This window comes from Peromyscus maniculatus, chromosome 14 (genome assembly GCF_049852395.1).
Source record: "Peromyscus maniculatus bairdii isolate BWxNUB_F1_BW_parent chromosome 14, HU_Pman_BW_mat_3.1, whole genome shotgun sequence".
Classification (NCBI taxonomy): domain Eukaryota; kingdom Metazoa; phylum Chordata; class Mammalia; order Rodentia; family Cricetidae; genus Peromyscus; species Peromyscus maniculatus.
In genome coordinates, this window is record NC_134865.1 from 29,616,452 (window position 1) to 29,628,472 (window position 12,021).

The 12,021-nt window shown below is 41.6% G+C and overlaps 1 protein-coding gene across 6 annotated transcripts in view; it reads right to left on the bottom strand.

Annotated features, from left to right (window-relative positions):
* Dock4 (dedicator of cytokinesis 4) overlaps positions 1–12,021 on the bottom strand; it is a 420,596-nt gene that overhangs the window by 84,907 nt on the left and 323,668 nt on the right. For all 6 annotated transcript variants that reach the window (XM_076550740.1, XM_076550742.1, XM_042260678.2 and 3 more), the window contains exon 27: positions 4,230–4,324. In XM_076550740.1, the coding sequence (XP_076406855.1) occupies positions 4,230–4,324 (95 nt within the window). The remainder of the gene's footprint in view (positions 1–4,229; positions 4,325–12,021) is intronic.

A 12,021-nucleotide genomic window follows, 5' to 3' on the forward strand; every position in this document is an offset into this window, starting at 1 on the left:
CAGCCCTTGTCACGGTCACTGGTGCTGGCAGCAGTGCAGCTCCCAGAGTTCATTGCTGGTCCACAGTTGGACCTACTCTTCCTTGAAGCACTTCCTTCCCAGGATGTCAGGCCCTGGCTGTCATCTTGCCCCGGTGGCTTCCCGGCATTGGCCTCCGAATGATGGCACGCCCAGCCACAGTCCTGAGGTTTTCAGTGCACACATTTTCTTCTCATTCCATCCCCCGGCCTCACCTCCTAACCAAGGCTTTACTACCACAGAGGGACAGCTCTAGCCCCAACTTCTTCCCTGTTTTCATTTCCACTTGGATATCTAACAGCATCTTGCTTGTTTTCTGAGACAGGGTTTCACTCTGTTCCTCCAGTTTCCCTGGAATTCACTATGTAGGTCAGGCCTTTCTTTCACTTGAGGCTACTCTCCTGTCTCAGCATCCTAACTACTAGAGTAACAAACATCAACCTGGACACTAACAGTACCTTAAACTTACATCCTCCCACTCAGCGAGTGCCTCCTCTCTGTCTTTTCCACTTAACTGATTGGTATCACAACTGGTCCTTTTGCTCAGGCCCCAGACCCAAGGACCATCATTAATCATCTCTCCTCGCTTCCGCTCACATCCAGTCACCTGCAGGCCTCATCACCCTTATCTTCAATCAATCTGTGTACTACCTTCATTGCTACCCACCGGTCCAAGCCATCCAAAGGAGCATCCTTCTTCCGTTCTTGTCGTTCTCTTTTGTCTCTCTATCCACACCCAGCAAGAATGCATCCAGTATAAAGTCCATTTTCAGACCCAGGAACACTGATCCTTTAACTCACTGTTTTCCTTAATATCATCAACATTGATGGATTTATTGAGGGCCTTCCTATCAGTCCACCCACATACTAGACTATTCCAGATTTTAAATCACTTGGGCACTGTGGTCCCCTTCTAACTAACTTGCTTCCCCTTGACAGTGCCATGTTCCCGCTGATCACAGGGCCTTCTGTAGACGTTATCTCTACTGGCAGCAATAATTTTTGCTTATTGTTTGCCCGTGATCACTTATATTAGCTTTAGCTCAAGTTTCAATCTTTCATGAAAGTCTTAGTTCAGTCCACAACAAAAGTCCTTTCAAAATTGTCCCTACACACCTGGGCTCTTTGTGTTTTTAGTACTAGAAAAAAAATCTACTGTATAAATGGGTTAGTGAATGGAGTATTCTAAGGATCTCTGTTTAAATGAATTAGTTATTTGTACCCCCTTGCTGACACACACACACACACACACACACACACACACACACACACACACACAGAGAGAGAGAGAGAGAGAGAGAGAGAGAGAGAGAGAGAGAGAGATTTGTATCTGTACCACTCATTTGAAATTTAAGTTGATTATTATATGTTGTGTCTGAAGTCAACATATACACAAGACACACCAAACAGGGACCTGAGATTTCAAGTGAAGAGGCCAACTTCTCTCAACAGACAAGTGTGATCTAAGATTATCTCCTAGAAACAATGCATAAAACTGTGGCTCTATTTTTGTACTTTACTTCACAATGTGTATGGGAAGGAGGTGGAGAGAAACTTCTCTTGGTGTGTCCTGTATTTTTGGTTCTTAGTTTTCATCATCCTTATGTTCCTTCTTCCTCGGCTGGAGGAGTGGTTATCCTCACTAGAAACATCTACCAGGGACTTACAATGGGCACAGGGCAGCTGTGCAAGATGGAGGGCCAATTTCCTGTCCTAGAGGAACTGAGACCTGGTATATCGGCTGTATTTCAAGATGACCGGAAAGGTGCAGATGGGTAAAACCCATACAAGGAAGCTGGCATCTGGACACAGCTTGTGGAGGATGCCATATAAAGCAGAAAAGTAATAGGACCAAGACAACCCAGGTAAAGGTGAAGGTTAGAGGCGCCTGATTCCCTTGGAAACAGGAACGAGGAACACAGGAAAGACTGTTGCTCTTGAGGGATAGGCTCCTTTGGTTGTGTTCAAGGGTAGGTCAAGGGCGACTTTTCAGCTGGGGCTAACTGAGAGAGGGAGTATGAGTTCAAAAGACCCTTTGAGAGGCCTGGACCAAATGTTCCTCTAAGAGAGTCAGCAGCATGGGAGACAGGTGCACTCTGAAGACAGGTGTTCTCATGTATTCTAATGTAATGGTTAGCAAAGGGCAACGTTTTCTTTCAGTGTACATACTTTAGAATATTTTAAATAACTTTAATATCTCTCAGAAAGCCTCCTTCCTTGCTTCCTTCCTTCCATCCCTCTCTCCCAGCAGAGTTTTACTTTGCAGCCCAGGGTGACCTCAAACTCACAATCTCCTCTTGCCTTTAGCTCCCGAGTGCTAGGATTAGAGGTCCACACCACCACGCCCAGCTCAGAACTATACTTTCCTATCAATGTTATTTAGGTTAAGATTAAATAAACATAATTTAGGGCCAATTTATGGACTGAATTATATTTATAAAGCAAGACACATCACATATGGTCTCCTAATTTGAATAGGAAGTGGCTCCTGTGATTAAGAGGAACGGGGAGGGGAGGGCAGAAGCGAGCACACAGAAGCCGTCTGTCCATTAGTGAGGCTGGGTATGTAGCCATCAGCCATTGTTAGGGAAAAGCAGATCCAGACTGCTACCAGCACTAGCCTGGGTGATGATATGACATCACTGTGTTTTTAGCAAGGGCTTGGGTTTACTATAGGAGAAATCTTCATTTTAAATATATTATACATATCTCATCTCTAACCAAAACTGTTCTCGCTTGGTTAACACTGTCCATGCAAATCTTGAATGTTGTGTTTACACAAAAGTAGAATGTGTACTTCTTAGTCTGATACCCACTAATGTGGCCATGAAGGCCTCTGGAGGAGTCGGGGTCTGGAGGTGGGATGAACAGACAGTATTAATATCAAAAGGCCATACTGTTGTCACAGAGTCCAGCAAGCTCAAGCACCAAGCCTGTGCACCGCAGGAAGACAACGTTAGATTTATCTCCAGCTTGATGGTCTGCCACTGAAGCTTCTCCTGGAAGCCAAATGTTACTCTGAACACGGAGCGAGCAGAATGACCCGAGGCTGGTGTTTTGTGATGCTGCTGCTGCTGTGGACTGTTTTCTGTCTGGCTCCCCACATCACTTCATTCACCTTTCCAGGTATTCTTGAACCTTTGGTAATTTAGGGCAAATACAGCAGCAACAGCTCCAACTTAAACCTGAAGCATACAGACACCCAGAGAAGCAGACACTCGATTCCTTCACAGATATCAAAATACATATGCTGAATTCGAAAGAGTGATTTCGCTAGTCTCAATTAGTCTTCAAAGTGGAGAAGCTGCTCACTGCTTATGTAAAATATAATATGCCACATGACACTATTGGTTACTTTGCAAGTTTTTAACACATCATTTTAACACCTCCAAGTCTATAAATGCACCCTGAAGCAGAAGCTATGCTGAGCATATCTAATCAAAATTAAATCTTGTGTTCCTGGAACTCTCACGATGATTCTACCTGCACGTCTGGGGGACAGATGGTGACCTTGGCCTGGGGTAGATGTGCAGAGAATCTCACCTTCACCCTAAGCACGTGGGTGTTGGCATTTGGAGAATGGCAGATGGCAAGAGAATGTTAGCAAAATGAAAGTGAAGATCGAGACCCTGCTCTAGAGTTCACCTTCGTTCCTTCAAGACTGGGGCTGCAGGAAGCTGAGAGAGCCGATAGGTCCAGGGCCTTGAACTTGACAGGAACAGATGATGTGGCCATTCTGTGTCCAAATCTGTCTTGGCTCTTGTCCCTCTCAAATGCTACGATTACAGGTGTGAACCACCACACTGTTATATTGTTTGATTCTGTCTCTCTCTCTCTTTTTTTTCTTTTTCAAGACAGGGTTTTTCTGTGTAACAAGCCCTGGCTATCCTGGAACTCGCTCTACAGACCAGACTAACTTGAACTCACAGAGAACCAACTGCCTCTGCCTTCCAGATACTGGGAATAAAGATGTATGCTAACATGCCCGGCTATAATGTTTAATTCTTAAAAGACATTAATATAGTCATATTAAATAACAATTCAAGACAATTAGTAACAATGTTTTAAAAAGGCTGAAAAGTTGATTTGGAGGTAAAGAAAATGAAACTTAGAACTTAGGGGTTTCAATCTGTGTTGATACTGCAAAGAACATTCTAGATTATCCTTCTCCCTTGCAGGTTGAGATGCAGTTATTAACTGAAACGTCTTACTTGTTAGCTACCAGACGCATGACGGTCCAGTCCTTGGGGAACATCTCTGGGCGTATCAATATTCGGAACACAGTAAAGATCTGCAGTAGGAAATCCTGAAATAAGAAGGAAGAGATGGTTTTATTGATTTATCATAATTGTCAGCATCCACACAGAAAGCAGCGTAGCTGCCATTCTCAAAGCATCCTCAGAGAAAGGAGTCTATGGCCGATACCAGCAGCAGACGGGACCTTGCCTTCTTTCCATCCTGCCCCACTGCCCAGCCTAACTGCTCCCTCATCCTTCTCATTCTCAGGAACAAGGGAAATCATTTTTTTTTTTTCACTCACCTTCACAAGTTCTACAAATGTAGGTCCTGGAGACAAAATGGAAAACTCGTTCCAGAAGATAAACAGACAAACCTCTCCCTTTCTCCCAGCACAGTGTCCTAAATATTGGAACTTCTCAACCCAGGAGCATAATAAAGTGTCTTAGCTCAGATAAATGGTTGTTGATATTTGGAAGGTTATTTTCACAGAAGGATCTTATGAAAAAAGCTGTGTTTTTTTAGAGGGTATTGTTGAGGTGCAGAACTAAGAGGAGGGGTGTGGGTTTAGGAAATCTGAGTAAGGCTTCCCTCATGCATCACACAGAATTCCAATGATGCTGTGCTGAGGTGGACCAGTGAAAAGTGTACCAGCTCCAAGAGCATCAAGACACTCCCTGCAGAGACACCAGGCCAGAGGGCAGCAGTCGAGAAAGGCCCTCTTTCTTCTGTTTCCCCCTCTCTTTTATTTATTTTATTTATTTTAGCTTAAAAGTGTTTTGTTTAGGGCTAGAGAAATGACTTGGCAATTAAACACTGCCTTGAGCTCAGTCCCAGCACACACATTGTGTGGCTCACAATTGACTGTAACTCCAACTTCTGGGGATCTGATATTCTCTTCTGGCCCCTGGGGATAATGGTACACACACACACACACACACACACACACACACACTCACACACACACACTTAAAAACAAAGTCTTTAAGGATTTTGTTTGAAATGGACAGAGTTGCATGTTTTTACTAAGCACATGCTATTTGCAGCACATATACACTTTGGAATGGCCAGGCCCAGGTAGTCAGCAAATGCTTTGCCTTGTATAGTTATGTTTTGGTGAGAACACTTGCATTTTTGACAAGAAGCTGTCGTTAGGCTTGGAAATATCAATCACCAGACATGGAATTAACACTTCTTTAAGCATTACAAGAGATAAGACCTAAAATACTTACAGGAAGGACGGGGGAACAGACCACATGTTAGGAAAGAGCAGGAACTTTCTCCTACGAGTCTAGCTTCAGTTTATCAACTGGCAAACTTCAAGGCTTTATTCTCTGTAACCTTAAGTGATTCTAGGAAAATAAACTTCTCTAACAATCTAACAGAAGGCAGAGGTGTGGTATTCTGGAATAAAAGCAACTCCAAACACAAGGTTCGTATTTACCAATCTAACAACACATCATGTTAAACATGGACGCTGCTGCCTGAATAAAAGATTACGACTGTCACTCAAGACAACAGAAGATGGTTAAAAATCGAGAACCATGTGCTAGCTTTCCAGTGTGTGTGTGCATGTGTGTTTCTTTTTACACTTCTAACAGCTTCAATCAAGCCCACAAATATTTTGACAAGAATTTATTTCAGCATCTTTAGCGTCAACACACGTTAGTATATAGTATGCAGTACATGGAAACAGTCCCCCGAGATCACCTATCCTTAAATGGTCTTGCAGATCCTGTGCATGTCTGCAGGGTCACTAGAAGCACACGTTTCCCCTAAGGAATCTACTGCAGGCCTACTAAGGAAGGATTTAAGGAGTACCTGTGTGTGGTGATATTTTAATTGTGCTGAGATGTGATTTTATTTGTATGTTAATAAAGTTTTCCTGGAGATCAGAGGTCACATAGCCATAAGCAGAAGTAGCCATAAGCAGAAGTCAGGCAGTGGTAGCACACGCCCTTAATCCCATCACATGGCAGGCAGAGTCTCTGTGTGGTCAAGGACACAGCCAAGTGTGGTGATAGAGCCTTTAATCCCAGTACCAACCATAGAGACCTGGAGGTCTGTATAGACAGGCAGTGATGAGGAAGTGATGTGGCTGGGCTTAGAGCCAATAGGAAGGCAGAACGGAAAGGCAATAAAAACACAAGTTAGACAGAAGAAACTCTCTCTGGGGAAGCGACGGTGACGAGGTGGTAAGATAAGGTAGGGGTGGCTCTTTGCTAGTTCTCTGATCTCTTTGGCTATTACCTCTGTATTTGGGTCTGTATTTCTTATTTAATCAGACTGTTTAGAAATTGGTCTACACCTGTGACTTGGCATCACAAGGCACTTAAGTGCAACACTTTCTTGTGGCAATGGCTTGTAAAATATCTCTTACATTTTAAGAGACTGGAACTGTTGCTGGACCTCATGGACAAAATTAATAACACACCTTGAGGCCAGTTAATACATAAGATTGTTGTCCTACTGTGTAGTCAGCCTGTTTGTTCAACCTGCCTTTAAGAGAACAGTGTAACAGTAACTTTACTTGCCTTGGATTTACCATGTAATCAACGTTTATAACCTAAGCTAATGCATAGCTGTAATCTTAAATTATGTGCTCTTCCATGCCTTTGATATGTGAGTAATGCATATGTGTATGTATGTTATGGTCATTATTTGCTGAAAACAGCAAATAGGATGAAAGAGACCTTATGAAAACAAATATCTACCATAAATGCTGGATGCAACATATGAATATTTTCTGATAGTGTTTTGTTTGTAATATGGTCAGTTGGAGTCAGTGACTTAATCTCTTGTAAAACTCTTAAAGATTTCTATAAAGTGTCACTCATCCCTTCCCCATGTGATGCTTTCTGTGTTGTCCAATAAAAGAGAGAGCAAAGCCCATTGCTAGGGACAGACACACAGACGCAGACCTGGACCCAGACACAGGGACAGACTTACAAGATACCTACTTCAGACAGGCACAGATTCAGAGTCATACAACAGGCCGACAGGAACTGCAAGAGGACACAGGAACCGTAAAATGGAGAATTCAAATGTGGGCTTGATCTTGGCCAGATGAAACCCAGGGGAAATGCTTTACCGACTTTTATCTGAATGTGACACTGATGCATAGTTGGTGACTCTGAGTTTATTAGTAATGTGTTCAAACTGACAGACTTTCTCTGTTTTCATAGAACTCATGGACCAATGGTGACTCTGAGTTTATTAGTAATGAGTTCAAACTGACACACTTTCTCTGTTTTCATGGAACTCATGGACCAATGGTGTAGATACATGTTAGCTTAACAGCTATGTCAATGCATGCATGCTCTATGAACTAGGAGAACATGGAGGGCCAGGTATGTCATACAGAGGGAACACATGCTAGAAACAACACAGGGTATTGGGACTATAAGGGGTAGGGAAAAATACAGGTATAAAAGAGAAATAGGGATAAATTAAAGACACATAAATTAGGATAAAGAATACAGAAATAAAAGCTAAGTAAATAGGGATTAAAAAAAGGAGAGAAACTATTCTCCTGCCTTTCCCATGGTAAGGAGTTTGGAATTTATCCTAAGGACAACGTAGAAGCATTGGCAGGCTCTATGCAGGGGACAGAGTATTAAATCTGTGATTTAGGAAACATTTCTGCATCATATACAGAGCACCTTGTGTTTAAAGATGATAGTGTATTAGGATGGCTCCATACAGAAACTGGCTCACAAAGCCAGACTGGAAAAGGAACCCTGAGATCATGAACACAAACAGAGATATCCCACAAAGCATCGTGGGGCAGGTAGATGACTGAATACCAGACAGGGTACAGACTGCTAAGAACATGTTTCTGTCACTTAGGCCATTTGCAGTCAGATGGTACTGTATAAACTTGCTACGACTTTCAAATGCCTAACAGCCTTGATACCAGCTTTGGATTCAATGAAGGGGCATTAGTAACATTTAGCATGTTAAAATTTGCACACTCAAAATGGAATCTTGAAATATGTCATGCAAAATATCTTCCAAATACTCGTCAGTCACTGAGAGTGGTAGAAGAATTGTTCTGTAATCAATATATGCAAATAAAAAGAAGTCAAAACAATGAATGGTATGGGAGAAGATGGCTTGTTAATGCAGGCAGAGAGACCAGGTAAGAACACCCATTTACTAAACACAGATGTATGTTACAGGCTCTGTCAGTAAGACACAATGACATGGTTGCAACTCAAGTGGCCAACAGGCACTGAAAATACAAAAACAGTGAATAGCACATTAGACAGTGTGGATGTCTCCTGTGAAGACTGAACCACAGAGTAGCCATTTTAGATAGAAAGAAAACAACAAAACCAAAACAACATGGAGGAATTACAAATGATATAAACGAATTGCTAGGAATAAGCAATTTGAATGTCTGGATATGGGTGGGAGATAAGGTTGGAAGGAGGTCAGAAGATAGTGATGCTGTGATAGAGATACTGGACTTGGTCTAGTCAGTAATAGGGACTGCTGAGATGTTTAAACTTGAATTAAGGGCAGCTATGGTGGTGTATTCACCTATAATCTCAATACTTAGGAGGCTTTGGAAAGAGGACCATGAGATTAATATCAGCCTAGGATACCTAGGTCAATCTGAGCTAAGTAGCAAATTCCAGACCAGTCTTGGCCACGTGACTGACAAGCTCCTGCCACAAGAAACAACTTAGATTGGATAGAGGTTTGAGCTGATCTATTTTAAAAGCTAATATGTAGACAACGGATAGTTCCAGAATATGTATAATCTCATGCCTACATCAAGATCCCTGTGGCTCATTATTAAAGGTCATAATCAACAAAAAGCAAAAGTTTCAGTGCTGTGTATGAAATACCAAGGATATGGACAACACTTTAGGCCTTGGTACAAGGTGGGTGTATAATAAAATACTACTGATTGCAGAGAGAAAAAAAATAATTGCTACCTAGCTGCTTTTGTTCATTTTTTTAAAAATGTAATATTCTGCTGAAGAAAAAAAAATTAAACAGTATGGGCTACCAACCCTTAGGTCTTTGCTCCCTCCCACACACTTGTGCTCTGACACCGTGACTCACGCCACTCACACAAGAACCCGAGGACCAAGAAGAAATGGCATCTGTTCAGAAAGCTAGGAGTCACTTCAACAATAACCCTACAGGCACCCAGCGTCTTTAAGCACAAATGGAACTAAAAACCATTAGTCCCAGCGGTTACTTGAGAACTGCCTACTTCTGAAATTCAGTTTGATTTGGAGAACCGTTTGGGAAAAGCTAAGACATAACTGGTAAGAAAAAAAGAAAAAGAAGGGACACCAGGAATCAAGAACAGCAAAAATATCCATTAAAATCTAAGCATATAATTTGTCATTATCAATTTCATTTTGTATATCCTAAGACTCGGCAATATGACTTCCAGTTCCATGAAGCAAAATAAACAGCTTTCTCAATTATCCAGTCTCAGGCATTCTGGTATAGCAACAGAAGGTGGATTATGTCAGGAGGCCGGCTTCTGTTTACCCCTTTTGAAAACTGTAGAGGTGCTTGGCACTTTTAGTATGCAACCCAACACTGGTATACTTTTTCATCACACAGCACTATGTTAATTTGACATTTGCCTTATAGCTACTTCACTGAATTTCAAGCCTAAATGTAGAACCAGGAATATCCAACAATCCTCTGTTTACTAATTTGGCTTGAGACGTTTCCACTCTGGGACTAGAAGTGTTTAGTATGTTTAACGAGGTGACAAATGAAATTTGCAGTAACTTGAGAGCAAAGACTGGTTTACTAACGTTCAGGGAAGCACTGTGCTTAGATAGCCGTCTGAGCAAGGAGCTGAGGACATTCATGAGATTCCTAGCTTTCCCAATTAACTGGGAATAATGGCACCAATCAACCTTTAAAGATGCAGAGAATGAAATACAACAGCTCAAGAGGGCTCAGCCACATGCCTGCTCAAGGCTGGAGAGTGGGAGCGATTCCCTAACTATTGGCCATTATTGTTGATAGGAACTACATTAATTGGGTAAAAGGTAAAAGGTTCATGTGCTTGGAAGAGAAGCCCAAGTATTCACATTCATTTATAACAATAGTGTGTGTGTGTGTGTGTTCAATAAAACTTTTTTGTAAAAGTAAGCAGTAGGCTACCTTTGGCCATGAGCTAAATTTGCCAGTCCCTAGGAACATCTAAACTTCCCAAGGTTGAATCTGGCTCATTGTTAAACCTCTTTCAGCAGTGATTATCAAAGGTGTAACAGTGATCTACCCACCCCCAATACAAGATTATTTGATTATCTTTTATATTCCTATAGCCAACATACTCAGTAAATGTTTATTGAACCAAATAATTGACATCTATAATACAATAACTGGTCCTACCTCATGATTTCTTTTTGAGAAGTAAATGAATTAATATTAATCACTTACACAAATGGTGACTACTTCATATTTAAGTCTAAATACAGTGTTTATTGTTAGAGGTCTTTAGGTCTTTATTGTGATATCAAAATCTAAAAGGGCTCTAAAATGCCTTAGTCTTATAAGCCAGTTGGCAGCAAAAAAATCTCACCTGAATTGTTTATTTCTCTATTTATTTCTACTATAGATCTTACTGGAGGGCTATAGTATAACATAGAGATTTATGCACCATATCAGCTTTCTGAAAGTTATAAAATTCTAATTCCCAAATGACATCTGATACTAAGGACATTAGAAAAGGGATCATGGATCAATGTTATCACCTTTGGAAAATACTGCAAGGTAGTTTTGAGGGGCATAACTAAGGCTCCCTTAGTTTGGCACCAAATTGAGCACTGGGAAGCAGATCTACTAAATGATGATATCTGAGTTTTTAATATGCATATTAAAATCAGATAATTAGCCTTTAGCAAATCAAATCAATGGCCTTTGGTTTGCATTTTCCCGTTACTTCGTTTCTACTCTTCTGCCTGGAAAGGTGACTTTCCCTCACTCTTTTCCCATCTGCTAACTTCTTAGAACATCATGTGGGCTAGCACCTCCCTTCTGTTTCTTTAGCACCAATCTCTCCCACTTCGAATTATTAAACTTCTTTCTGTCTACATCTATAAATATTCCCCTGACATCCAGCTTCCCTTTCAGTAGCCACTTGCCTTATTCTTGAAAACTGCAAAGATCTATCCCATTACATTCCCCCCATTCTTCAATACGCGACACCAAGGCTCCGATTCACTTCCATAGTAGAATTGCTCATCTGGTTCCCCAGCATCAGTGGGCCTTTTCATGATTCTTTGCTCCTTAATACTTACCTTTCTAGCAGACCATCTTAACTCCACACACTCCTTGAGTGTTCACATTTGCTTCTGGAAAATCAATCACTTACAGGACGACCGTTTCTGTGTCTGTACCTGGAGTCCCGCTGTCTTTCCTGAACTTCAGACGCTGTCCACTAAGCATCTCCTTTTCAATATCCCTTAAGTAACTAAACTCAGGCTAAACAGACCTGCACAACATCTACTCCTTTTATGTCCCTATTCAGTGAAGGGCCCCGACAACCATCCAGTGCTTCCAAAGCTTGGAAAGAGTCACCTCCTCTACCACTTCACTTTTTTTAACTAAAAAAAAAAAAAAAAAAACAGCGGTTCCCATTGGAACCAGCAGAGGGAATCAGATCCCCTTGAGCTGGAGTTACAGGCACTTGTGAGCTGATGGGAATGAAACTCAAGCCCTGTGGAGGAGCTGTAGGCGCTCTTAACATCCGAGCCATTTCACTAGTCCCCCCCTTCACTT